The sequence below is a fragment of the Dipodomys merriami genome, unplaced genomic scaffold (genome assembly GCF_024711535.1).
Source record: "Dipodomys merriami isolate MVZ:Mamm:240054 unplaced genomic scaffold, mDipMer1.0.p SCAF_783, whole genome shotgun sequence".
Taxonomy (NCBI): Eukaryota; Metazoa; Chordata; class Mammalia; order Rodentia; family Heteromyidae; genus Dipodomys; species Dipodomys merriami.
Window position 1 is genome coordinate 252,921 of NW_027206383.1, and position 24,580 is coordinate 277,500.

Genomic DNA, 24,580 nt, shown 5'->3' on the forward strand with positions numbered 1-24,580 from the left:
GGAGCATGGTTCAAAAGAAATGTACCCTTTACCCAACTTACGTAACTCTAACCCTTCTGTGCATCACCTTTACAGTAACTATTTTTTTTCTTTTTTCCCTAAAAAAAGATGAAACCTGCCAGGCACCAGTGGTCCACGCCTATAATCCTAGCTCTTCAGGAGGCTGAGATCTGAGGATCGTGGTTTGAACCAGCCCGGGCTTCAAAAAGTCCCCATGAGACTCTTATCTCCAATTAATCACTCAAAAACAGAAGTGGCACTGTGGCTCACTGCTAGCTTTGAGAAAAAGAGCTCCGAGACAGCACTCAGACCCCAAGTTCAAGCCCCATGACCAACAATAAAAGAGGAGGAGGAGCTGGGACGGTGGCTCAGTGGTAGAGCGCGTGCCTTACATACAAGAGGCCCTGGGATCCATTCCTCAGCACCACATAAGCAGGGAAGTGGTGCTGTGGCTCAAGTGGTAGAGCTCTAGCCTTGAACTGAAGAGCTGATGGACAGCGCCCAGGCCCAGTGTTCAGGGCCCACGACCAAAAAATAAAATAAAATAAAATGAAACAAAAAGTTCTGATATAGGAGTACGCAGGAGGCTGCAAGGACACACCACCAAACTAGAAGTAAATAGGGGAAATATTACAGAATCTCAAATTCCCAAAGAATACAACACAATAAATAGACAAAAGAATCATCAATCATTAGGAAAATCCAACATAATAAGCTATGACCACATACTCAATACCATCGCGTAAAGTTAGACAGACCACAGGGACACTGACACAAAGACAGGAACACTAGGCACAGATGGCTCTGGAGAAAAGAGACAGGAACAGTGGAAACTGACCACAGCCCCACTGGACAGCCGGGAAGACAGAGGCACTGGAGACAGATCATACTCCATAATGCAGACATGGAGACACTGGAGACAGATCATACTCCATAATGCAGACATGGAGACACTGACACAGAGACAATGGAGACAGATCATACTCCATAATGCAGACATGGAGACACTGGAGACAGATCATACTCCATAATGCAGACATGGAGACACTGGAGACAGATCATACTCCATAATGCAGACATGGAGACACTGACACAGAGACACTGGAGAGGGATCACACCACATCTCTCAGATACAGAGACAGTTGAGAAAAAGCACTTCACACAAGGGAGACAGGTCCAGAACCCTCTGAATGATGGGCCACACTGGAAAACTGTCTGGCCATTGTTAATAACTCGGGACCCAGGTATCTGCGCTACTCGGGACTGGCAATCACGTACTTCAAATGGCAGATGTCCCTCACAAAGGAGCCTCTGCAGCGAAGGAAGGAAGTGCCCACACAACCCAGAAGGCCACACTGGCAGGCCAAGCGAAAGCAGCCTGGGAGCCTTGGCTAGATGAGCTAGAACCCCAGCTTCTGTCGCGTGGCAGCAGGCCGGAGACGCCTGAGGCGAACAGGCCTTGTCCGCCTTTACCATGGTGACAGGTCAGAAGTTGCCAAGATGCACACACTGAACACACATAGCCTGTGTGTCGTGAGCACTTTAGCACAGCCCTGAGAGAGCTGTGCTGCTTCTCCGGCCATCTCTCCAAGGGATCTTTGTTTAGTTTTGATTCTGGTCAAACACCCAGTTTCCCAAAGAGCCTCTTCTCTATCCAGTCTCCAGGGGGATAGTCCCAAGGCCCCGGCGCAGCACAGGGAGAACAGACCACAAAGCCTGCTCTGGCACCCCTCAGGATCTCCTCCTCCCTTGTGCCTCTCCTCCCGCCGCCCTTCACATCACAACACCCTGAGGGCACCCTTGCTCCGTGGGCCAGTCTCTAGGCCCTCCTCAGCCCCCATTTCTAGCCATCTGAACACAGCCCTGACCCACCACACAGCATCAGGACCTTTGGACAGTCCAAAGATAACCCAGTTCAGGAGCAAAGCCCTGGCCAGGTACCCTGTGGTGCAGGAGTAGAGCACCGTCTCTCACATACCCTGGGAATTTCAGAAATGTAAGATGCAGGGCTGGGAAGGTAGCTCAGTGGTAGAGCGCTTGCCTTGCATGCATGAGGACCTGGGTTCCATTCCTCAGCACCACATAAGCAGAAAAAAAAGCCGGAAGTGGCGCTGTGGCTCAAGTGGTAGAGCGCTCGCCTTGAGCTGAAGAGCTAAGGGACAGCGCCCAGGCCCAGAGTTCAGGCCCCACAACCAGACAAAAAAAATGTAAAATGCACTCAAGAAAGAAAACACTGGAACCAGATCACATTTTGCGGAAAGCTTTTACAGAATGCAAATAACAGATTAAGTTTTAGGTTGGAGTAGAAACCTTTGTGACAAGTAGAATGCACCAAGGCCAAATTTAGCTCCTAGTTGTTTTACCCTAGGAATTAAGGGAAAGGGGGCAGAGACCCCACATATCACAGACATCAGATGATCAATAATCAAAGAAAACAGAAGGAGCACAAGAAAAAACTGATGGGCACAAAGGGGCATGAAATACTGAGGACAGATGGCAACATTACTTGCCCTGGGTTCGATTCCTCAGCACCACATAAGCAAAAAAAGCCAGAAGTGGCACCGTGGCTCAAGTGGTAGAGTGCTCGCCTTGAGCTGAAGAGCTGAGGGACAGGTTCAGGCCCAGAGTTCAAGCCAACAAAAAATAAATAAATAAAATAAATAAATAAATAAAATAAATAAAATAAAGCGGTCAATACCTTGATAGCAATAAACATAATTTTAAAACACAGTCAAATTCCTCTCAGGGGACAGGCCAATCATTACTTTTGTTTTTTTAATCTGCCAAAGTTACTTATGGAAAAATATTGTGTTTGCATGGTCTGCATTGTGGGGCTGTTAAGGAATCTATCCTGAGGATATAAAATAATAATTAAAAAAAATACAACAGGCATGTGTCTTCTAATTCAAGGTATATAAATCACTTTATAGCCACAACTTGTATGTACATTAGCATTGCAATAGGTTAACAAAGGCAAGTGAAGTAATTTTCCCAGTACTTAGGTCATATAAGTAGAAATGATTCGATTTGATTTCTGCAAACTGTAGTTTGGATGTTAAATATTTATTATGTGCCCTGATTTCCCGAGTATCCGTTTCTTGCACATCAGATAAGTAACCGAGAGATAGCTTCAGCTTCGAAACATGTTTTATTGAAACAGAAAACAGTCACTTCTAATCTCAGGTTTCATTTTGAGAGAATATCCTTGTGACAAACGGGAGGAAAGCTGTCATGGAGAAGGACACACATAGCTTTGCTTGTGGCTATTTCCTGAAGAACCTGAGTCCTGAGCAGCGCTGCCTCAGCCAAACAGCACAGCGAACAGAACATGCCCAAGAAAGCTGACTGGAAATTGGCTTTTTCATTCAAGGCTGGTGCTCTACCACTTGAGCCACAGCACCACTTCTAGCTCTTTTTTTTTAAGTGGAAATAATCGGAAGTACGAGTCTCATGGACTTTCCTGGTCAGGCTGGCTTCAAACTGCAATTCTTAGGTCTTAGCCTCCTGAGTAGCCACCTGGACAAGTTCTGATTTTTCACACATAAATTATTTTCACTTAGAGGATATTCCAGAATGAGGAAAGAAAATGGTGGAAGGTGAATTCTGACATCTTTTCAAAGAGAATAGTGTATTTGTATGATACATGTTAAAACTTACCTTATAACCAGGAAACAGTTAGATATGCTGCCCACGGCAAAATAGTCAGCTGTAGTCAAAATATCAATTCCATGAGGGAAAGTGCCCTAATTTAAACAAAAAGTAATTGGAGAAAAAAAACAAAAAGTAAGAAATGGCTGGAATGCAGAAAGGTACCTCAAGTCACGAGCCACATGGACACATCTATACTTGGAAACAAGGGCTGGCCGGCACCACGCAGGCCGCAGGTCACAGGACTATGTCAGTGCTCTTCCTGCCCACTGGAGCCGAAACGATCCAAATCCCTAAGACAACTCATTTTTGAAACTCAAATGTTTCCATTTCAAAGTCCTATCTGTGTGTGGGGGGGGGGGGGGGGGGTCGTGGGGCTTGAACTCTGGGCGCTGGGCCTCCGCTCTTCTTCCAAGGGAGGACCCCGCTGCCTCGCCCACACAGGGGCAGCAGGAGGCTGGGTGTGGACAGTCTTGGACAGGAGGCAGGTGGACAGAATGCAGTCAGTTTTGGTGACAGGACCCATCTGTCTAGAGGGGCAGGCCTGGAAGGAGGAAGGAGTACTCAGCTCACGTTGTACTTCTGAGCTTCCCAACACTCTCACCACATATATGTGTCTTCCCATGGCAAATACCGAGTCCCAAATCCAAAACATGTCGTCTCGGCCCAGACCTCGCGCGCCACCTCACCCCTCCACAGAACGGCCTCATTCCTAAGGCTCTGCTCCTTTCCCCTCCCCGCCCGCAATGGCCCTCGTACCTAGGCACCTCGCTATCACAAACCCCAGAGCTGGGTCCCCAGCAGCGTTCTCAGATGTGTGTGCATAGGGATCCTTCCTCCTGCCCAGGTCTGGCCCAGATCCAGACCGCTCTCCAGCCTCAGCCCATCCTCCTGACTGCCTGACCATGTGGACTCTGGACCCCAGCCTTGAGGCAAGGCTGACCTGTGATCGCCATCAGGGGGGCAGGACACGTGCCAGCACCCCCAAGCACAGCTCTCACACGACTGAGCATCAGGGGGAGTCACGGGCTGCAGGTTTCCAGAAAACAAGACTACAACTAACACCAAGGGAGCTGGCTTCTGCTTCACCGGGGGGCTGGCTTCTACCGGTGCAGCACACCCCGCTAACCGCCCTCAGCGCTGGGTGAGGGCGGGCCTGACCACAGGAAACGCGTCTTACACACAGTCTCGTATCAGTATACAGGTATCGGCACCTCCAAGCCCATGAGGTAGTCTGGGACCAGAAATACACTTGCCTGCCGTGAGCTGCATTCTTTACCCACATCCAACAATGCAAGAGAAGCCACAGCTTTCAAGGTTCCCACCTTCAAACCTGCAGGAAGTTTCGGGGAATGAAAGATTTATAAAGTGGCCTTACCTGTCTCCCCACATTCTCCTGGAAGGCAGCCTGAGGAACAGAAAGAACAAACAAAGCAGGTGAGTGAGGTTTGCTTCTGCTAAACATCAGCAGATAAATTCAAAACAAACAGTGCGGTATAAATGACCCATGGCTTTATTTTTTAAATAAAAGTCTTCCTTGTTGGCTGAACATGCCCCAAGGGCGGTTTGTCACTGTTTTTACGTCCTGGTGCTCTCTAAAACCACAATTGAAGAATTCAATTTATAAAATCAGACACATCCTGAAAGTAGCCTATCACTGGGAAGACAGCTTCAGACCAGAGCCCCTGTGAAGGCCCCAGAAACACAAAATGGAGAATGCCAATAGGTCAGCTAAGTAAAGCCAACACCTGAAACGCTCCTCCTTGTGGACTCTGACAGCTCTCAGGCGCCCTCAACAGCTTGGGGTGGCGGCGGAGGAGGAGGAGGAGGAAAGCCCTTGCTTGTCCAAACCTAGCAGCCCTAATCAGCTCTGAACAGGATGCCCAGGTCCTGCATGCCAGGCACAGAACAGAGGCTGACAACAAGATCCCCATCCCTGTAGATACCTCACCATTCCTCAGCGGCCTTCCTCCTGCCCCCACCTTGAACTGTGCGAGAATGCCACCAGGCAAGGCAGGCTGTCTAGTGAGGTGACAGTGACCCCTTACTCTACCAGCAGGCCCAGCCTCTCCCCAAAGCATCTAGGGATGATTTCTCTAACTATGGCTACAAGTAGGCACCACCTCACCTACGACTAGAGCAGAGTGCAACCTGGCCATGCTGATTCACCTCAGCAGCAGAAGCAGGCTGAGAGGGGGCAGAGAGGAGGGTCTGGAGCATAGGCCAAAGGCTGGCGTTAGAACCCCGCCTGGCCTGGGCATACAGGCCAGGTGCTTCTGGAAAATACAGCAGATGCACTGAAAGAAAATGTACTAACAGGTTCAGGCCCCGGTGTCTATGCACCACCCTCAGCAGACAAAAGAGCACTGAGGGCCAGCGGCTTTCTCCATGGAGAGAACTCACTGGAAGGTGACCCACGTAACCTTTACATTGAGGAAACACTTTTTGCAGCTTTTTCTTTCTTTCTTTCTTTTTTTTTTGCAATGAACTAATTAAGGAAAAAATGCAAAGGAAATAAAATTGTCAATTAAAATACAATGTAATATTTAGGAATATATTTACTCCTCTGGAGATATCATCAAAACCATACTCTAATGCCACCCTGAAAGCATAAAACGTGAATCTTGGAGAAGGGGGTTGGCGCGGCCCAGCATGAGGCTGACCTCACCCGGAGCAGTCCTGACACAGGCAGAAAAGAGCTGCTAATGGTCAGGATGGAGAGTCAGGCTGGTGCCTGGCCTCAACACTGAAACCCCTTCTCACAGACAGGAGGGCAAAGAGACAGTGGAGCTACAGAGCTTCTGGAAGGGTGAAGAGGTGGGCAGGAGTATTTGCAAGCCACATATCTGGTCAAGGGTGACAACTATGATCTACAAAGAGCTCTCAAACTCAGTTTAATCCAGGCACTGGTGGCTTGCACCTGTAAGCCTAGTGACTCAGGAGGCTGAGGTTTGAGGGTCAAGTTTAGAAGTCAGCCCAGGAAGACAAACGCAAGAGCACCTTATCTCCAATTCACCAGCAAAAACTCCGAAAGAGGGCTGGGAAGGTGGCTCAGTGGCAGAGCGCTTGCCTTGCATGCATGAGGCCCTGGGTTCAATTCCTCAGCACCACATAAGCAAAAAGAAAAAAGCCGGAAGTGGCGCTGTGGCTCAAGTGGTAGAGCGCTAGCCTTGAGCTGAAGAGCTGAGGGACAGCGCCCAGGCCCAGAGTTCAGGCCCCACGACCGGACCAAAAAAAAGTCCGAAAGAGAGGTTGTAACTCAATGGTACAACCCAGTCTTGAGCAGAATAAGCCAAGAAAGAGCAAGATGCCCTAAGTTCTAGTCCCAAAACCAGAACACAAAACAAAAACCTCAGTTCAAGCCCTTGTACCGGCATGCTCACACGCTCTCTCTCCCTCTTTCTCTCTCCTCTTCCTTTTCCTCCTCCTCTTCCTTCTTCTCTTTCCCTTCCCCCCTCTCTCAAAACTCAGTTAAAACAATCCAATCAGACCATAGACCAGATTGTTACAAACCCACATGACCCAAGAGGGCACACAGACAGTTAAGGCTCAAGGTAAAGTAACCATCAGCAAAATGGAAAGCCCACACACTCTGCAGCCAGTGGCAGGTCCATGAGGACAGGGGCATCAGGACCACACACACACACACACACACACACACACACACACACACACACACACACACACACACACACACACACACACACACACACACACACACACACACACACACACACACACGTGTCGCATCCCCCAGTGCCCCTCTCGCTATCTACTGTGGACACCGGGGCCAGTGTGCAGGTGTGCCAGGAAGACAGGGGCCATACACCTCACAGTGCACAGTCCAATCTCCACATCCAGGAAAGAAACATTTAAACAAGGAAACTTACAGATGCTGCTCTTCTGCAGTTCACGTTTCGGTCAAAAACTGTAACAATGAGTAGGGCACTATAAAAGAGAGAAAAATGATCAAGTAAAAGGAACTCTCCAAAGCAACAGACTTCATGACAGTGCTCACGCATGACCTGCTTGGCTCCCCACCATCTTAAGCACCAAGAGGCTCAAGACTCCCAAAGGCTGAGGCAGACTAGTGTGACCTCCCAGATATCAGGCAGCACAGGGCCTGAGGTGGCTGGCTCCAAGCAAGGGCTATGACGGAACAGACACAGCTCAGGGCCTTGGGCACCATGCTCTTCTCCTGCTATAGGGTGAGATGTAGACATCGCCTAGAACCAGTGGTTCATGCCTGTAATCCTAGCTACTCAGGAGAATGAGATCTGAAGATCGTGGTTCAAAACCAGCCCTGGCAAGAAAGTCTGTGAGACTCTTATTTCCAATTGAACACCAGAAAGCACAAGTGGCACTGCAGCTCAAAGTGGTAGAACCTTAGCCTTGAGCTGAAGAGCTCAGGGACAGCACCCAGTGTTCAAGCCAAGGAAGGAAGGAAGGGAAGGAAGGGAAGGAAGGGAATGGAGGGAGGGAGGGAGGGAAGGAGAGAGGAGAGAGGGAGGGAGGGGGGAAGGAGGGAGGAAGGGAGGGAGGGAGGCAGGGAGGGAGGAAGGAAGGGAGGAAGGGAGGAAGGAAGGAAGGAAGGAAAGAGAAGGGAGGGAAGGAGGGAGAGAAAGAGAGAAAGAAAGAAAGAAAGAAAGAAAGAAAGAAAGAAAGAAAGAAAGAAAGAAAGAAAGAAAGAAAGAAAGAAAGAAAGAGAGAAAGAGAGAAAGAGAGAAAGAGAGAAGGAGAGAGGGAGAGAGGGAGGGAGGGAGGGAGGGAGGGAGGGAGGGAGGGAGGGAGGGAGGGAGGGAGGCAGACAGAAACAGGATGTGCCCAGAGGACAGGATCTGGTGGAGAGGTGGAGACGGGCCAGCGCTGGCAGGGCCTCAGCACCGCGCCTTCCAGAGCACAGGGAGCTGACCGGCTCAGGTAGTAGGAAGAAGCCTGCACACCCTGCAGGCGGCTCACCCAGGAAACAGCACCACGCCACAGCGTGAGTGTCCCTCACAGGTTGAAATCTACCCACGGTGAAGCCGAAGAGAAGGGAACGGGAGGTGCTGACTGTGGGTGTTTAGAACGGTAGGCCAGATACTGCGTCCTCCATTCCCAGCTTTCGGAGCTGCAGAGCAGGCACAGTTCCGGAGCTTTGGGCCACAGCCTGCCTCACCTCCCCGCAGGTGTCCACACATCATCCTCGGCAAGGGTCAGGATCCGATACGCAGGCACAGAAGCAGAAGGCACCCAAATACCACCTCATGGGAGGTGCCTGGACACTGGGAAGGGCTGAGGCCAGGATCGACAGACCAGGGTGAGTGCCAGGTCTTAGGGGGCCAGAAGTAAGAAAATGCTCAAGAGTAAGCAGGGTCAAGTGAGAGGACAGACAGCCAGCAGAGCCCCAGCTGGGAGGCCTCAGTCAACAAAAGGAATCCCAAGAGCCTTACTCTAAACCCCAAGATAGGAATACCGCTTCAACAAGAGGAGGAGGGGAGGAGGCATTCTTACAAAGGTCGTCTGGCCGACTCAAGTGGCCAGCCTGCAGGAGACATCCACGCTCCACCTGTCCTACACACACAATGGCTTCTGTGAACCGTCCTAGACTTTACAAAACCAACCACAACCTGCACAAAGCTATCCACCCGCTGCATTTGGTATTTAAAACTATTCTCATATAAACTGAAATTTTAAGTATTGCACTTACATGCGACTAAGAGCTTTGTGGGCCTGGGCACAGGTAGCTCACACCTGTAATCCTACCTCTGAGGATCACGGTTCAAAGCCAGCCCAAGCAGGAAAGCATGTGAGACTCTTAAAACTACAAAAAATCTGGAAGTGGACCAGTGGACCTGTGGCTCAAGTGGTAGAGTGCCAGCCTTGGGCACAAGAGCTCAGGGACAGCAGCCAGACTGAGCGTAAGCCCTGGGACATGTACCAAAAGACAAAGAGCTCTGTGAGGGTGTGTGAGGGTGTGTGTGTGTGAGAGGGGGGGTGTGCGTGTGCATGAGGGTGTGTGTGTGCGTGTGTGTGAGGGTATGTGTGTGCACGCGTGTGTGAGGGTGTGTGTGTAAGGGTGTGTGTGCGTGTGCGTGTGCATGAGGGTGTGTGTGTGAGGGTATGTGTGTGTGCACGCACGTGTGTGAGGGTGTGTGTGTGCGTGAGGGTATGTGTGTATGAGGGTATGTGGGTGAGGGTGTGTGTGCATGTGCGTGCGTGTGCATGAGGGTGTGTGTATGCGTGTGTGTGAGGGTATGTGTGTGAGTGGGTGGGTGGGTGAGGGTGTGTGAGGGTATGTGTGCACGTGCGTGTGTGCGTGTGCGTGAGGGTGTGTGTGTGTGAGGGTATGTGTGTGTGCGCGCACGTGTGTGAGGGTGTGTATGCGTGTGTGTGCGTGAGGGTATGTGTGTATGAGGGTATGTGGGTGAGGGTGTGTGTGCATGTGCGTGCGTGTGCATGAGGGTGTGTGTGTGCGTGTGTGTGAGGGTATGTGTGTGAGTGGGTGGGTGGGTGGGTGAGGGTGTGTGAGGGTATGTGTGCACGTGCATGTGTGCGTGTGCGTGAGGGTGTGTGTGTGTGTGAGGGTATGTGTGTGTGCGCGCACGTGTGTGAGGGTGTGTGTGAGGGTGTGTGGGGGGTGGGTATGAGGGTGTGTGTATGTGAGAGAGAGGGTGTGTGCATGTGTGTGAGGGTGTGTGTGTGTGAGGGTGTGTGTGCACGTGCGTGTGCGTGAGGGTGTGGGTGTGGGTGTGTGCGTGAGGGTGGGGGGTGTGCGTGAGGGGGGTGTGTGTGAGGGTGTGGGGGGGGTGGGTATGAGGGTGTGTGTATGTGAGAGAGAGGGTGTGTGCGTGTGAGGTTGTGTGTGTGTGAGGGTGTGTGTGCGCGTGCACGTGTGTGTGTGAGGGTGTGTGGGGTGAGAGTGTGTGTGCGCGCGCGTGGGTGTGCATGTGTGTGTGTGTGTGTGTGTGAGAGAGAGAGAGAGAGAGAGAGAGAGAGAGAGAGAGAGAGAGAGGAGCTTATTAGGAAAAGAAAGCACTTTCAAGATTTTGAAAATGAGTCATCTGTAGGGAAAGAATGACAATGATTTTTACCCCAGCTCAAGTTGTTATAGAATAGTCTTGCTTTTAAAACCCATAAAATCATGTTTTCTAGGAAAAGGAATTAGCCAAGGACCTGTTTCCCTCTAACCAGGGAAATGTGGGCTCCTGTTCCCCTCTAACCAGGGAAATGTGGGCTCCCGTCCATAATACTGGAGGGTCACACTTCACCTTGAATTCTTAGAATTGCCGGTTGTGTGTACTGAATCACTATTTTAAACTAGAATACTGAGTAGTGAGAAGAGGATGAAACAAAGAAACAAAGTCAACAAGCCTGACAAGCCTGCTCTGCCCTCTCCAAGGACAAGACTCAGAGGTTCCAACCACCCAGCTGAGTCCCCGGGACAGGAGCCTTCTGCTTTACCCTGAGGCTGCGGACACTGGACCCCTGTCTAGGCAAGTTGACCAGAGTCCTCTTCACCCAGGTGTCCTAGGGTGGCGTGGCCAATGGGAATACAGACCCCAGATGCCAAGTCATCTACCTGGGCATCAGGAGAGTCAGAGGACAAGGTAGGCTTGGCTTCAGCCTCTCAGAATGAAGAGTTCCCCACCGAACGGCATGTGCCCACGAAGCCAGACGGTGCAAGAGACTGTCACAGGCTGCTTTCCAGCTCCCTCCATGAGGCCCATCCCCAAGAGCACAGGACAGGGGTCCTGCCCAATTCATGCTTTCTCGTAAGGCTTTTCCCAAGTGACTGGGAAACTGGGCACACGCGACCTATGCGGGCAGGCAGAGCCTGGGTGGCTCCAGCCCCCCTCCTCGACAGGGAGCTGCACACCCGCCCGCAGGCATCCCTGCTGCGCTCAACCATCATCCCAGGGGCCCCAGGGGAAGCCCTTCCCACAGCTGTCAGTGGAAGAACCAGCAGGGCCACTAATCACACAGTCATTCTAATAGATTTAGTCCCATCTGCTGAGAAGGAAAAGCAGTCTTTCACCTCTGGGCAGCAAGACCCACAAAGAACTCCCTGAAGGATAAGAAGCAGCTTGAGTGGTGGGCCACAGTAGCCCAGCACAGGGCTGTCCCCGAGCTCAGGGAACAAGGACCAGAGTGCCTCGGTGGAGCAAAAGCAGTAATGGCTTCTCTTAAACAGGTCAGCTGTTCCTCAACAAGCAACCATCTTAAAGCAGTTGCTATTTCATTCACATATTTTACCAAACACACTAGGACAAATCTAACAATGCTTAAAAAAACATTGCTTTGGGGCTGGGAAGGCGGCTCCGTGGTAGAGCGCTTGCCTGCACGCATGAGGCCCTGGGCTGGATTCCTCAGCACCACGTAAGCAGAAAAGGCTGGAAGTGGCTCAAGTGGTAGAGCGCTCGCCTTGAGCTGAAGAGCTGAGGGACAGCGCCCAGGCCCAGAGTTCAGGCCCCACGACCAACCAAAAAAAAAAAAAATGCTTTTAACTAACCGTAGTCTTCCAAGTTAACAAGTGTGTAGGTGCCAGTGAATATAGTAGAATTTGAGGACTTTAAAGTTGGACTGAATGTTTTAAAACTACATTCTCATTTTCAGAACAAAACTGGCTGATCTAGAAACACTAGTATATTTCGAATGCAAACAGACTTCATGATACTGATGAATCTAAACAGGAAAGCACCTTCCTAGTCCACTGCTCCTCAGGTACCCACAGCAGACAAGCCACCCTACTCTGAGCATGAGTCACAACTCAGGAGCAGAAACCGCCGCTGCAGGTGTCTCCACCTGCTTGCTTTCGTCAAGATTTCCCAACACAGAGACGTAGCTGTGTCAGACAGAGCTCTTCCTTCTTGTGGGACCGAGTCGGGAGGAAGCTGCATGTCTCAACCTGCACCTCTCGGTAAGGTACCACACTTCCACAGGTCCAGTGAGAACAGAACTCATTGTTTTTTCTCATTTGTACGATATTATGTAGCACCCAAAAGCAAAATACACTGTTTCTACCCAAGTAATAATAACTACCATTATAAAGTTGTGTTGGGGAGAGATGATACTGAGGTTTGAACTCAGGACTCGGCACTTACCAGAGAGGCACACTACCACTTGAGTCATGCCCCCAGTACCAGCTTTTTGCTGATTAATTAGAGATACGGGTCTCTCAAATGTGTCTCCTCAAGCCGGCTCTGAACTGCGATCCTCAGATCTCAGCCTCCAGAGTAGCTAGGATTACAGGCGTGAGCCACCAGTGCCCCCCTGCTTTGTGTTTTTTTTGTTTGTATGTTTTGTTTATCCCCATTGGTCATAGGGCTTGAATTCTGGGCCTGGGTGCTGACTCTTGAGGTTTTTTTGGTTTTTTTTTTCCTCAAGGGTGGTGCTCTACCACTTGAGCCACAGCACCACTTCCAGCTTTTTCTGAGTAGTTTATTGGAGGTAAGAGTCTCACAGACTTTCCTGCGCAATCCTCATATCTCAATCTCCTGAGTAGCTAGGATTATAGGCGTGAACCACCAGTGCCCCACTTGCTTTGGTTCTTTTTAAGACAAGGTCTTGACTTTTTCCCAGGCAAGTCTAGACTCTGATCCTTCTATCCACATTTCCCATTGCAGCCAGGATGATACGTCACACCCAGCTTTTTCTGCTGGATGGAGTTTGTTTCACCCTGGCAAGCCTGGACCTACGATCTCTCCATCTCAGCCTTCCAAGTAGCTAGAATCCTAGCTACTTATAGGCATGAGTCACTTGGCTTGGTGGTGAGACCCCATTTCAGCCAATAAAAGCTGGACACAGTGATACCCACCTGTCATCCCAGCTACAGAGCAAGCATGATAGGAGCTTTTGCCATCCAGGCCAGCCTGGGCAAAAAGCAAGACCTTATTAGAAAAATAACTAACGCAAAAAGGGCCAGTATGTAGCTCCAATGGTAGAGTGCCTAGCTAGCAAATGCAAGACCCTAAATTCAAAATCCCGGTACCTATAAATATCAGAATAGTTCATTACCTGTAAATATTTTTCCAAGTTACCAATCACATTGAAAGGTTAGATTTATCTTTGTCTGACTTTCCCCAGCCCATAAACAGAAGCAAAGTTCACTCTGGGTAACATGGCGAACCTTCCAAGAGCTTCTGGGTCACCCCAGAGCCAGCAGGGATGGCTTCCCTCGTCAGTGCTGAGCTGGGCTATTCCTGAAAACATTTTTCTCTCTGGAAGCTAGGCTATTTGGGAGGCTAGGCAAGAACAGGACATAGCTTTAAGCAACAGTTGCCATTTCCTGAGTTTCAGGACAATCTTGCCCTCAAGGTAGAGATCTCAATGAGCCAATCCAATCCCAGCCCCTCACCGGCTCCCCACGCGGCCGAGCCGGTTTGGTTTGCTCCGTGAAGGCGAAGGCTGGGCGCTGCCCCTGGCGCGGGCAGGCCTGTGCCTGGGCAGGAGTGATCATCAACAGCTCAGCTTACAGAAGAGTTTCAGGTGAGGAAATCACTGGAAGGTGACAGGCAGAGCTGGCAGCACTGTGGAGTTCACTTTCTTTTCCTTCCTGCAAATTGGCTTTATTACTGATGGGAGGGAATGCTGTAGACACACAGGCTCTACCTCACATCGCGTCCCCACTCAGGCCACAGCCATTCCATCTCCAGCTGTCTGTGCACAAAGCTGGGAAAAAGTGGCCTTCCTACCGCAATTAGCACAACTTCAGAAGTGACTTAAACCACGCCTAAAAAGCTCCTTTTGTCATACTCCTAAAACAGAAAGGGACACTTCACAGGAGCAGTTAGTTAATCCAGCTTCATCATCTAGGAAAAGTGATGTGCTAGCCTGTGTGGGCTCTGAGACTGGAACACCGGGCAGTGGTAGAGGTGCCCCGGCCACTGCCCCAGCTTTCTGTCAGACATGTCTACTTCACTTTGACCTCAACTGTCCATTTGTATAGGATCTACCGAGAAGTTTGTGAAAGTAAGTCACCAAGATTTTATCATGTGCCAGAATTAATGGCCTTAAAAAGTGTCATTAGAACAGCCACTCAGGAAGAACCGGGCAACAGTGCTGAGGGCACGCCCGACAGACCGATACTGGGCGGTGCACAGCTCCAGGCTGGAGGCAAGTGCATGCTCCCGCTCACGGTGCACCTGATTCACCCCCAACATGCCTCCTCCCCCATCAGTCAGATGAGCCAGGAAGGACTGAGCACAGGCTCCCTCAGAACCTGTGGAACCGGAAACCTGCACAGCTCCACAGGGCACTGCTGCCCGTCGGGGCTGGCATGAGCAGCGGGCCCGGGGCCTTCTCAGCGGAAACGCCACAGCAGCCCCTGCTGGGTCGCTGACTCCCGGCTTAGCAGAAATCCAGAGGCTGTGAGGGCCGGCAGCTCCGTCACCACACAGGCATGGCCTCTTTGTGCACTCGCAGCAGTTCCTCAGGCTTGGTCAGTAAATCAACAAACCCACCCTCCTCGAGCAAATGAGTCACGTGAGATTCCACAGACCGAGGCTGGACCCAGCCGTGTACCAACGCTTCTCTGACCAGGACTAAGTCATTCTCAAAGCCTCAAGTACTCACACTAACCTGTCAGCCTCCAGGCCACTTCCACACCAGCTACCAAGTCCTAGCAGAAGCCACTCCTGTAGCCTACAAGGTACTTCCTCCAAAGGCCCAGATCCCCTCCACAGGGGACCCGCAGGGAGGCTCAGTCCATACAAACTCCAGACAGACTACACCCAGCCCACATGCTGTGGTCACCACAGAAAGTAAAACCTCCTGGCCAGGAACCCATCCAGGGCCAGCTCCAAGAGCTCGGCTCTCTCTTTTCTCCACATGCCAAAGGTACCCAGTCCCTCAGCAACTGTAGAAACTTCACACACTCGGCTTGAGGCATGAGTGCAGCTGGGCCCTAAGAACACGCAGCCACCCAAAGGCCACCACAGCACCAACTAGAACCGGACTTCAGACCCAGCATACAAAGACCAGAGTCCATTCTATCAGCCAGTTTTCAGTTTTGCTTTTTTCAAAAACTGGTGTTTTTCTCTACAAAATCTGCACAGCGATTTAGCAGTGCAAGTTCTGGAACCGTGGAATGCAATTAAGCTCCCCAGCAGGAGTCTGTGGCCAAGGCTTTTCATTGTGGCCCAGCTGGCCCCTTGGATAGTTCGGATGGTTGAACTTGAACCTTTCCACTTCAAAGGTAGCAGCTCAGCCTTGTGATTCCATTGTTACTAAGAAAAAAACAGGGTAAGAGGTCCATGGCCCCCAGCCTGAGTGTGCGCCCACTCCACCCTCTTCCTCTCTCCTCCAGCCTTGCCTGGCCCCCTAGCTGTGCCAGAGACAGCACGAGGCGAGGCATAGCTTCCTAGATTTTACCTCCAGGCCGAATCTGTCACAACTGCTTTCACTTACAAGTGGGAAGCAGCTGCACATCTGAGCCAAGGGCTCTCCAAAGTCTCCTGGTCAGCCACGTGCCTGACCCCAGACCTGCAGACCTGGAGGGTCAGCACCATGCCTGACCCCGGACCTGACCCCAGACCTGCAGGCCTGGAGGGTCAGCACCATGCCTGACCCCGGACCTGACCCCAGACCTGCAGGCCTGGAGGGTCAGCACCATGCCACCATGCCTGACCCCAGACCTGGAGGGTCAGCACCATGCCACCATGCCTGACCCCAGACCTACAGACCTGGAGGGTCAGCACCATGCCACCATGCCTGACCCCAGACCTGACTCTGGACCTGCAGTTCCCAACCTCTGCACCAAGAGGTTGCCAAAGAACAAGACGCCATAGACTAACCGAGTTTCCCGGCTCAATGACAGCTGACATGAACATGAGAAAAATTGTTTTTGCTCATGCTCCCTAGTTATAGATCAGCTTCCAAAACACTGGGAATAAGAAAGCAGCAGAAATCCAGGCGCCAGCAGCTCATGTCTGTAACCCTAGCTACTCAAGAGGCTGGTATCTGAGAATTGTGGTTCAGAGCTAGTCAAACAGATCAAAAGACTGATCTCCAACTCACCAAAAATGGCCAAAAGTGGAGGCATGCTCAAGTGACGGAGCACCAGCTATGAGCAGAAAAAGATGAAAGCAAAAGGCCCTGAGTTCAAGCTCCAATATGTGTGTACACACATACACCAAAAAAAAGGAATGGAAGCAGCAGAAAGGTCCCTGCCCAAAGCCATATGAACGGCGAACCGCGCAGAATGGATGGCGGAAGGGAGCTGCCGGCTGCAGCTGGTCCAAACGTCCAGCAAAACCCCCAACCAGGAGCATGCCAAATTGGCTGTCAGGCACCTTGATGGGCAGAGATGCAGTCTACCTGCTGTGGGCCACCTCTGGGTCTCCCCAGACTCAGATAAGCCATTATCTACAGCCACCTGCCAACACCGACCCTGCAGCTCCACCACTCCCTTCCAAGGGGTGGACAAGAAAGAACAGACAGACGTGTTTATAACTTCCTCAGAAGCACCTTATCTCCCAGAATGGGGCAGGCTCCTCCTCTAGCTAGATCAGGAGATACAGACCTCCAGGAAGCAAACAGACGCTAAGTCCCTTTCGGAACCCCGTGCACCGCACCATGGGCGAGAAGACATTCCTGAGAACACAGGTGAGCTCCAGTCGCTGAAACCCTTGCCTGGGAGCCCACGCTGGCTTGACTGGTTGCCAGCAGCATCTGTCCCATGGCATCTAATTGCAAACAGGCCACAGCCTCCAACAGGTGTCCGTCGGCACGCTGAGGCTGAGGGCCCTGTGAAGACCTCACACAGTGACCTCTCCCTGGGCTCCTTAGGAAACAAGTGGCAAACCACTGCCGGCTTCTTCACCCTAACTTCATGAAGCAGACTGGTGCACAAAATAAACTAAGAAGTTGCTTAACTTTTGTAAATATAACCTCTTTTTACATAACCTTTTTAATAACAATTAAAAAATTAAATATATATATGTGTATATATATATGTATGTATATATATGTATATATATATATACATATATATATACACATATGTACTCTTTATCTGGCTTTTAACCCTGTGTACATCACCTTTATAACAACAATTAAAAATTAAGTTTTAAAAAGAGTTACTGCCAGCCGGGCGCTGGTGGCTCACGCCTGTAATCCTAGCTACTCAGGAGGCTGAGATCTGAGGATCGCGGTTCAAAGCCAGCCCTGGCAGGAGAGACCGTGAGACTCCTATCTCCAATAAAACCACCAGAAAACCGGAAGTGGTGCTGTAGCTCAAGTGGTAGAGCGCTTGCCTTGAGCTGAAGAGCTGAGGGACAACGCCCAGGCCCAGAGTTCAAGCCCCACGACTGACCAAAAAAAAAAAAAAAAAGAGTTACTGCCAGGCACCAATGGCTCATACCTGTAATCCTAGCTACAGGAGGCTGAGATTTGAGGACTGCAGTTCAAAGCCAGTCCTAGAAGGAATCTCCAGGACTCTTATCTCCAATTAATCACAGAAAAACAGCAGTGGAGATGTGGCCAAAATGGTAAAGCACCAGCCTTGAGCTAGACAGAGCTCAGGGACAGCACCTAGGCCTGAGTTCAAGCCCCACAACCACCAACAACAACAAAAAAAAAAGGGCTCAGGGGCAGTGCCTAGACCCAGAATACAAACTCTAGAACTGACACAAAAAGAAGTTGCTGAATTAAGGGTGTGGCTGTTTTGTAATTTCCAAGCAAAAAAAAAAAAGACTAACTGCTGAAAATGCGGCAGGGCACTGGTACCAGCCGGTAAGGGGCCCTGGCAGGCCCCCAGCCCAGCCGCCTCGGGCCCCCTCCTCGTCAGGACGCAGAGGGCTGGACTTGGGGCACAACAACCTGCCAGGTCCACTTCTTTCCCCAGGACACTTCCCTCCTCAAAGAGCTCCCCAGATACTGTTTGCATTTCACACTGCTGGACTGAAGTGTGACCCAGGAGTTCTGTGAGTAATCCAAGCCACAAACTATTAGAATGTCAGGGCGGCAGCAGCAGCAGCAGCCTCATAACAGGCTGCAAGTGCTAAGTTTCCAGGACTGCTAGGGCCAGCCTCAATACCACCTGCCCCCACACACACCCCGCCAGTGCCAGCACTAACCACCTCACCAAGAGCCTGCCCACAGGAGGGAGCCATTCTGGGGCTGCTTCATGTTACAGAGCAGAAAACAAACATTCTCAATACAGCAACATCGAAGGAGTAACATACATATCCACCATACAGCAACATCAAGGGAGTAACATGCGTACCCACCATACAGCAACATCAAGGGAGTAACATACATATCCACCATTCAGCAACATCAAGGGAGTAACATACATATCCACCATTCAGCAACATCAAGGGAGTAACATACGTATCCACCATACAGCAACATCGAGGGAGTAACATACGTACCCACCATTCAGCAACATCAAGGGAGTAACATACGTACCCACCATTCAGCAACATCAAGGGAGTAACATACGTACCCACCATTCAGCACACGAACAACAGGTTTTACCTGGAAATGGAAGTGACAAAGGGTCGCAGCTCCTGCGGATCATAGGCACGTGCAAAGGCCCAGCACACATAGCAGGCGGCATCCCTGACATTGGCACCCACGCTGCAGGTACCGCATTTCTTGTCGTAGGTCAGTGCCTTCAGGATCACGGTGACCACTGGCAGGAGACAGAGAAAGTGAGCAGCTGGCAGAAGCTGGAGGGAGGGGCACAGAGAGGTGGCACACACGGTCACAACCTGGTTAGAAAACAAACATCTGAGGAGAAAACAAATTCACCGATTCAGATCAGGAGGACAAGTATTTTAAAGGTTCCTGGAGAACCACATGAAGCCGGGCGCTGGTGGCTCATGCCTGTAATCCTAGCTGCTCAGTAGGCCGAGACCCTTAGATCGTGGCTCAAAGACGGTCCGGGAAGGGAAGTGTCTCCAGTTAACCACACAAAAAAGCTGAAGTGACCTACGACTTAAGGGGTAGAGTGCTAATCTTGAGCAAAAAGAGCCCAGGACAGTTCCCAAGTCCTGAGTTCAAGCCCCAAGACCAGCACCAAAACAGAGCCACATGAGGAAAGGACAGTTGGTTCGGGAAAGCGTGGCAGTGCTGCAGCCACCAAGGCCGACACCTGTGCTGGGACGTGAGGACTCCTGCCGCGGTCAGGACAGAGGCCACGTCTCCTCATCACAGGACTCAGCCCCTCCAGGGAGGGAAGAGGACCCCATGATGCCTGGATCAGTTACTCAGGGTCTGGGGCCTCCAGGACTGAGGACACAGACACAGTGGCTCAGGCTTCAGCAGCCCTGGGTCAACTCAGGGGTCACCTGCACGCTTTATTATCTCCACCTCCACAGCCTGCAGCGGCTGAGAGAAGAAAGGGCCTGGGGTTTCTCCTCCAGGACCTGCCCACACACATGACTGGCGATACATGGGGAGAGACGCTAAGACACTCTGGAAGAGTGCTGGAACACTTCAAGTTTTACTCTATCTGTTCAGGTCATTAGGTTCATTTTTCTCAAGTGCTTGGGAAGGGTTTCCTTATAAATGCTTAACAAGTTCACTACTTAAAAATAATACACATTACATTGATTAAAATACTAAAGGAAGCTGGGCGCCAGTGGCTCACGCCTGTCATCCTAGCTGCTCAGGAGGCTGAGATCTGAGGATAACGGTTCAAAGCCAGCCCGGGCATGAAAGTCCATGAGACTCTTATAAACCACTAGAAAACTGAAGTGGCACTGTGGCTCAAGCGGTAGAGCACTGGCCTTGAGCTGAAGAGCGCAGGACAGCACCCAGGCCCGGAGTTCAGGCCCCACAACCCGACCCCCCCGACCCCCCCCCCCCAAAAAAAAAAACAGTCTCACAGATGTTCTTGCCCGGGCTGGCTTTGAATCGTGATCTTCAGATCTCAGCCTCCTGAGATTACAGGTAGGATTACAGGTGCGAGCCACTGGTGCCTGGCTTGATTTTTTTTTTTTTTTCCTTTGATCAGTCATGGGGCTTGAACTCTGTGCCTGGGCGCTGTCCCTCAGCTCTTCAGCTCAAGGCTAGCGCTCTACCACTTGAGCCACAGCGCCACTTCTGGTTTTCTGGTGGTTTATTGGAGATAAGAATCTCTAGCGTCCAGCTTGATTTTTTTTTTTAAATAATCACAGCAAAATGAATTTTCTGAAAGATCCTGCTAAAAGTCTCAATTTCTAGGTCCAAGATAGACAACTATACTTCCATAAAAACTACTAAATAGCTGGGTGCTGGTGGCTCATGCCTGTAATCCTAGCTACTCAGGAGACTGAGATCTGAGGATCACAGTTCAAAGCCAGCCCAGGCAGGAAAGTCCATGAGACTCTTTATCTCCAATTAACCACCAGAAAGCCAGAAGTGGGGCTGTGGCTCAAGCAATAAAGTGCTTGTCTTGAACTAAAGAGCTGAGAGACAGCACCCAGGCCCAGAATTCAAGCCCCACGACCAACCAAAAAAAACAGAACAAAACACTAAATAGCTCACATGGTATCTACAAATTTATTAAGAAGAAAGGTAACCACGTGGCTCACACCTGAAATTCTAGATATTCAGGAGGTTGAGACTTGAAAATAGTAGTTTGAAGCCAGCCCAAGCTTGAAAGTCAGCAAGACTCATCTCCAATTAACAAGCAAGAAAAGCTGAGCTGGCAATGTGGCTCAAGTGGTAAAGCACCAGCTGAACAAGCAATCTGAGTGAAAACGTAAGGCCTTGAGTTCAAGCCTCAGGGCGGGAGTAGGAATAATAATGAAGTAAGCCACACATGTCATCCTAGCTCCTTCCAAGGCTGAGATGGCGAGGATGGCAGTTCTAGGCCAGCCAGGGCAGAAAAGTTCACAAGGCTATTTCAGCTAATAAGCTTGGGTGGAGGTAGGTGCCTGTCAGTCAGCTGTAACAGGAAACATAAGGCAGAAGGACCGCGGGCAGCAAGCAAGGTCCTGTCTCAAAAACAACCAGTACAGCAAAGGGTTAGCGGTGTGGTAGGGTGCCTGCCTGGCAAAAGCAAGCCCCTCAGGTTAAACTCTAATACCACTGAACAAAAGGCAGAGTAAAAATGTGTAATCGTCTGCCCATGGAGGAAATGGAGCTGGCCTTTCTGCTCCTCATACAGCAGGATCCTTGTGACCAACCGACCCCACGTGGCAGGCATGGAAAGGGTGGCAGATCCCCAGGTCCACACACCAAAAGTCATAAGCACAGGCAGGGCCACAGAGCTCGCGGCTGACCAACAGCTCCAGCAGTGCCCACAGCAGGTGGCCCAGGGCCATCCCCACTGGTTAGGCGTCGGCTGCAGACAACTGCCATGGAGCTCAAACGCACTAGAAGGTCGCCCAGAACAACCCACACTTGGAGTCAGCGCTGACAGAGAAACCAGACAACATAGATCAAAGCCAGCAAGGGCCACAATGTGCCATGCAGCCCCCAGCAGCCCTAGGAGCGACGCACCAGACTGAGGCCACGCTGCCGTGCCCGCCAACAGCCCCGGCCCCGTGGCCCGCCAGCTGCTGGGGGAGCGGCCCTCCTGTGTGGATGCACAGGCACTGACCGCTTGTGTATGCCACCGCCACACACAACAGAGCCGGGAGTGTGACGTGAGTGGTACAAGGCCCTCTATTCAATCCTCAGTACAGGAGCAAAACACACGCGCGCGCGCGCACACTCACACAACTATAGTCCTATGTGTACTACAAATTTCCTTCTGCCTTTTTGCTTCTAAGGATTTTTAACAGCAACAAATAATATGTTTTTCAGATGGCCTTTTTTAATTTACTTGAAACTACATAAAATGATTTTTTTTTAAACTTGACACCATCTGGATGGGTGCCCACTAAGGTGTCATCCTAACACTGCTTCAGAAAATTGTGAAAATTACATCTGAATGCCTTTTGCACAAAGAAAAAAAAAAAAACTAACAAAAAACTTGTAGCTACTGTGGCATCGGCCAAATCCACTCCCAGCAGGACTACGCCCGAGGCAGTGTGCGCATGCAGGATGAGCGTGAGGAGGCGCCGGAGGGGGGGTCCCCACACCGCAGTGTGAAGGACCTCAGTTGAGATCTAGCACTCTGCCAAGTCTCATTTCCTGAACCCAGCGACGAGACACCCCGCTTGGGACATACTGTAGCCCCTAAACATCCGAGACAACAGACTGACTCCCAAGCAGCTACTCTTGCTAATGACCACTCTGCTCGCTGGGGCCCAGCACAGCACTCCTGTTACCTGCCTCTTGAGAGCCCTGCAACTCCTACAGATCCCCACCAGCCTCCAAGTGTCTGACTCCTACTGCAGAGCACCTCCCAGAGCCCCTCTCCTGAAGAGGCTGGGACTGACACCACCAGGCAGATTGGAGCCACAGAGCAGACATAGAACCTGCCACCAGGTCCAGGGGGCCTGTATGAAAACACAAGCCTGGCAAGGGGCACCGCCGTGCTCCTGCAGATTGTACACACAACCACCTCAACCTGAGCCACACAGAACCTGCAACACTTAAATGCCCTCAGCTGTTCTGAAACAACCTGAAACAACCCTAGAATTGTTCTGTTCGCTGGTATGGCTCAAACTCACCACTGTGCTAATAGAGCTGCCCACTCAGGGCCAAACGACGTCAAGATAATTGGCCACGGCACCTGTGGGAGGGTGAGTGTGGTCTTGCCGCCGGCTGGGCTCCCTGGGCTCCCCGGGCTCCCGTGGGTCCGGTGGCCCAGATGCTCTGGGCCAGGCCGGCCAGCAGGCCCATGGCCTCGGGGAAACCCAGATGCTCTCTCCAAGTGTCAATTTATCACTCACAGGACAAAATCAATTTCTAAGCAGACAACTAGGTGTGCGGTGTCAGCACTCCTGGGCCCACTCCATGCCTCCCGTGCAACTGGTCCCACACCAGCACGGGCTGCTCAGTGGACGTGGGCTGGCACCCAGCACACCAGAGAGCTGTGGAACGTGAGCCCAGCTGGGAGACCATTTTCTGCACCCAAGCTGAAGAAAGATGGTTTTGGAAAATAACCCTCTAAATGCCTAGTGACAAACTAGCCACAACTCAAGATGACAGGTCTTCCTCTACCCGCAGCAGCATCCCGATCCACAGACCTCTCAGGCATGACAGGCTCTCTGCCGGGAGAGCTGACAGCGTCATCCTGACACGCGGGCCTTTCAGGCATGACCTGTCCACCGCAGAGAGAACTGACAGTATCCAGACCTCTCAGGCATGACCTGCTCACTCCAAGGAGCACTGGCCGCCTCAGAGGTAGCTGAGCGGCTCCCATCACCTGGCCGGTAAGGTTAGGGGGCGCTAGGGGCCACAGGAGCCCATGCACACCTTGCCTTTTCTGCTGTGTTCTGGGGTAGCTGCCTGGCCTTCCAGTGTCACAAAGGAACTATTCCCCACACACTCCTATGTCTTAGAGCTAAGACAGAAAAGCCCAGCATTCAGCCTGCTGGGGCTCCACAGCAGAGATCCAGCCAGCTCTCTTCTACCCGAGCCCCCAGCCTGGTCTTCAGAGACTACACCCCACCATAATCCTGTTGAAAAGACCCAAAGATCCTCCACAAACCCACAGTAAACCGCAGAGGCCAGTGTGCAGATGACCTCCAGTACCCTTCAAAACCTCACTGCCCAGCAGTGGCCAACTCGAGTGAACATTCCACCCATAGGTCTTGAGAACAAATGATTTGTACAGCTCACAAGAAAGAGCAAAATGTCAGTTCCTGTAGCAAGAAACAGGGGCCTATGCTTCATCTCAAGACAATGAGAGTACAACCTGCCATGAGAAGACAGGCCAGGCCTGGCCTCCTAGCCCAGGTCTAGCCTCTACCACATGAGCTCAGCTGTTCAGAGACCCAGGAGACAGGTCAGGCCTGGCCTCCTAGCCCAGGTCTAGCCTCTACCACATGAGCTCAGCTGTTCAGAGACCCAGGAGACAGGCCAGGCCTGGCCTCCTAGCCCAGGTCTAGCCTCTACCACATGAGCT

At 51.3% G+C, this 24,580-nt stretch overlaps 2 protein-coding genes across 2 annotated transcripts in view; one reads left to right on the top strand and one right to left on the bottom strand.

The window, feature by feature from the left end:
* Nucleotides 1-190, top strand: part of LOC138818857 (queuosine-tRNA galactosyltransferase) — a 98,786-nt gene extending 98,596 nt beyond the window's left edge. The window contains exon 10 of the mRNA XM_070010005.1: nucleotides 109-190. Within this exon, the coding sequence (XP_069866106.1) occupies nucleotides 109-174 (66 nt within the window). The 3' untranslated portion in view covers nucleotides 175-190. The remainder of the gene's footprint in view (nucleotides 1-108) is intronic.
* Nucleotides 1-24,580, bottom strand: part of LOC138818856 (tubulin-specific chaperone D-like) — a 147,913-nt gene that overhangs the window by 36,557 nt on the left and 86,776 nt on the right. The window contains exons 14-17 of the mRNA XM_070009999.1: nucleotides 19,108-19,264; nucleotides 7,539-7,596; nucleotides 5,027-5,056; nucleotides 3,658-3,743 (exon numbers count right to left, since the gene is read on the bottom strand). Of these exons, the coding sequence (XP_069866100.1) occupies nucleotides 3,658-3,743; nucleotides 5,027-5,056; nucleotides 7,539-7,596; nucleotides 19,108-19,264 (331 nt within the window). The remainder of the gene's footprint in view (nucleotides 1-3,657; nucleotides 3,744-5,026; nucleotides 5,057-7,538; nucleotides 7,597-19,107; nucleotides 19,265-24,580) is intronic.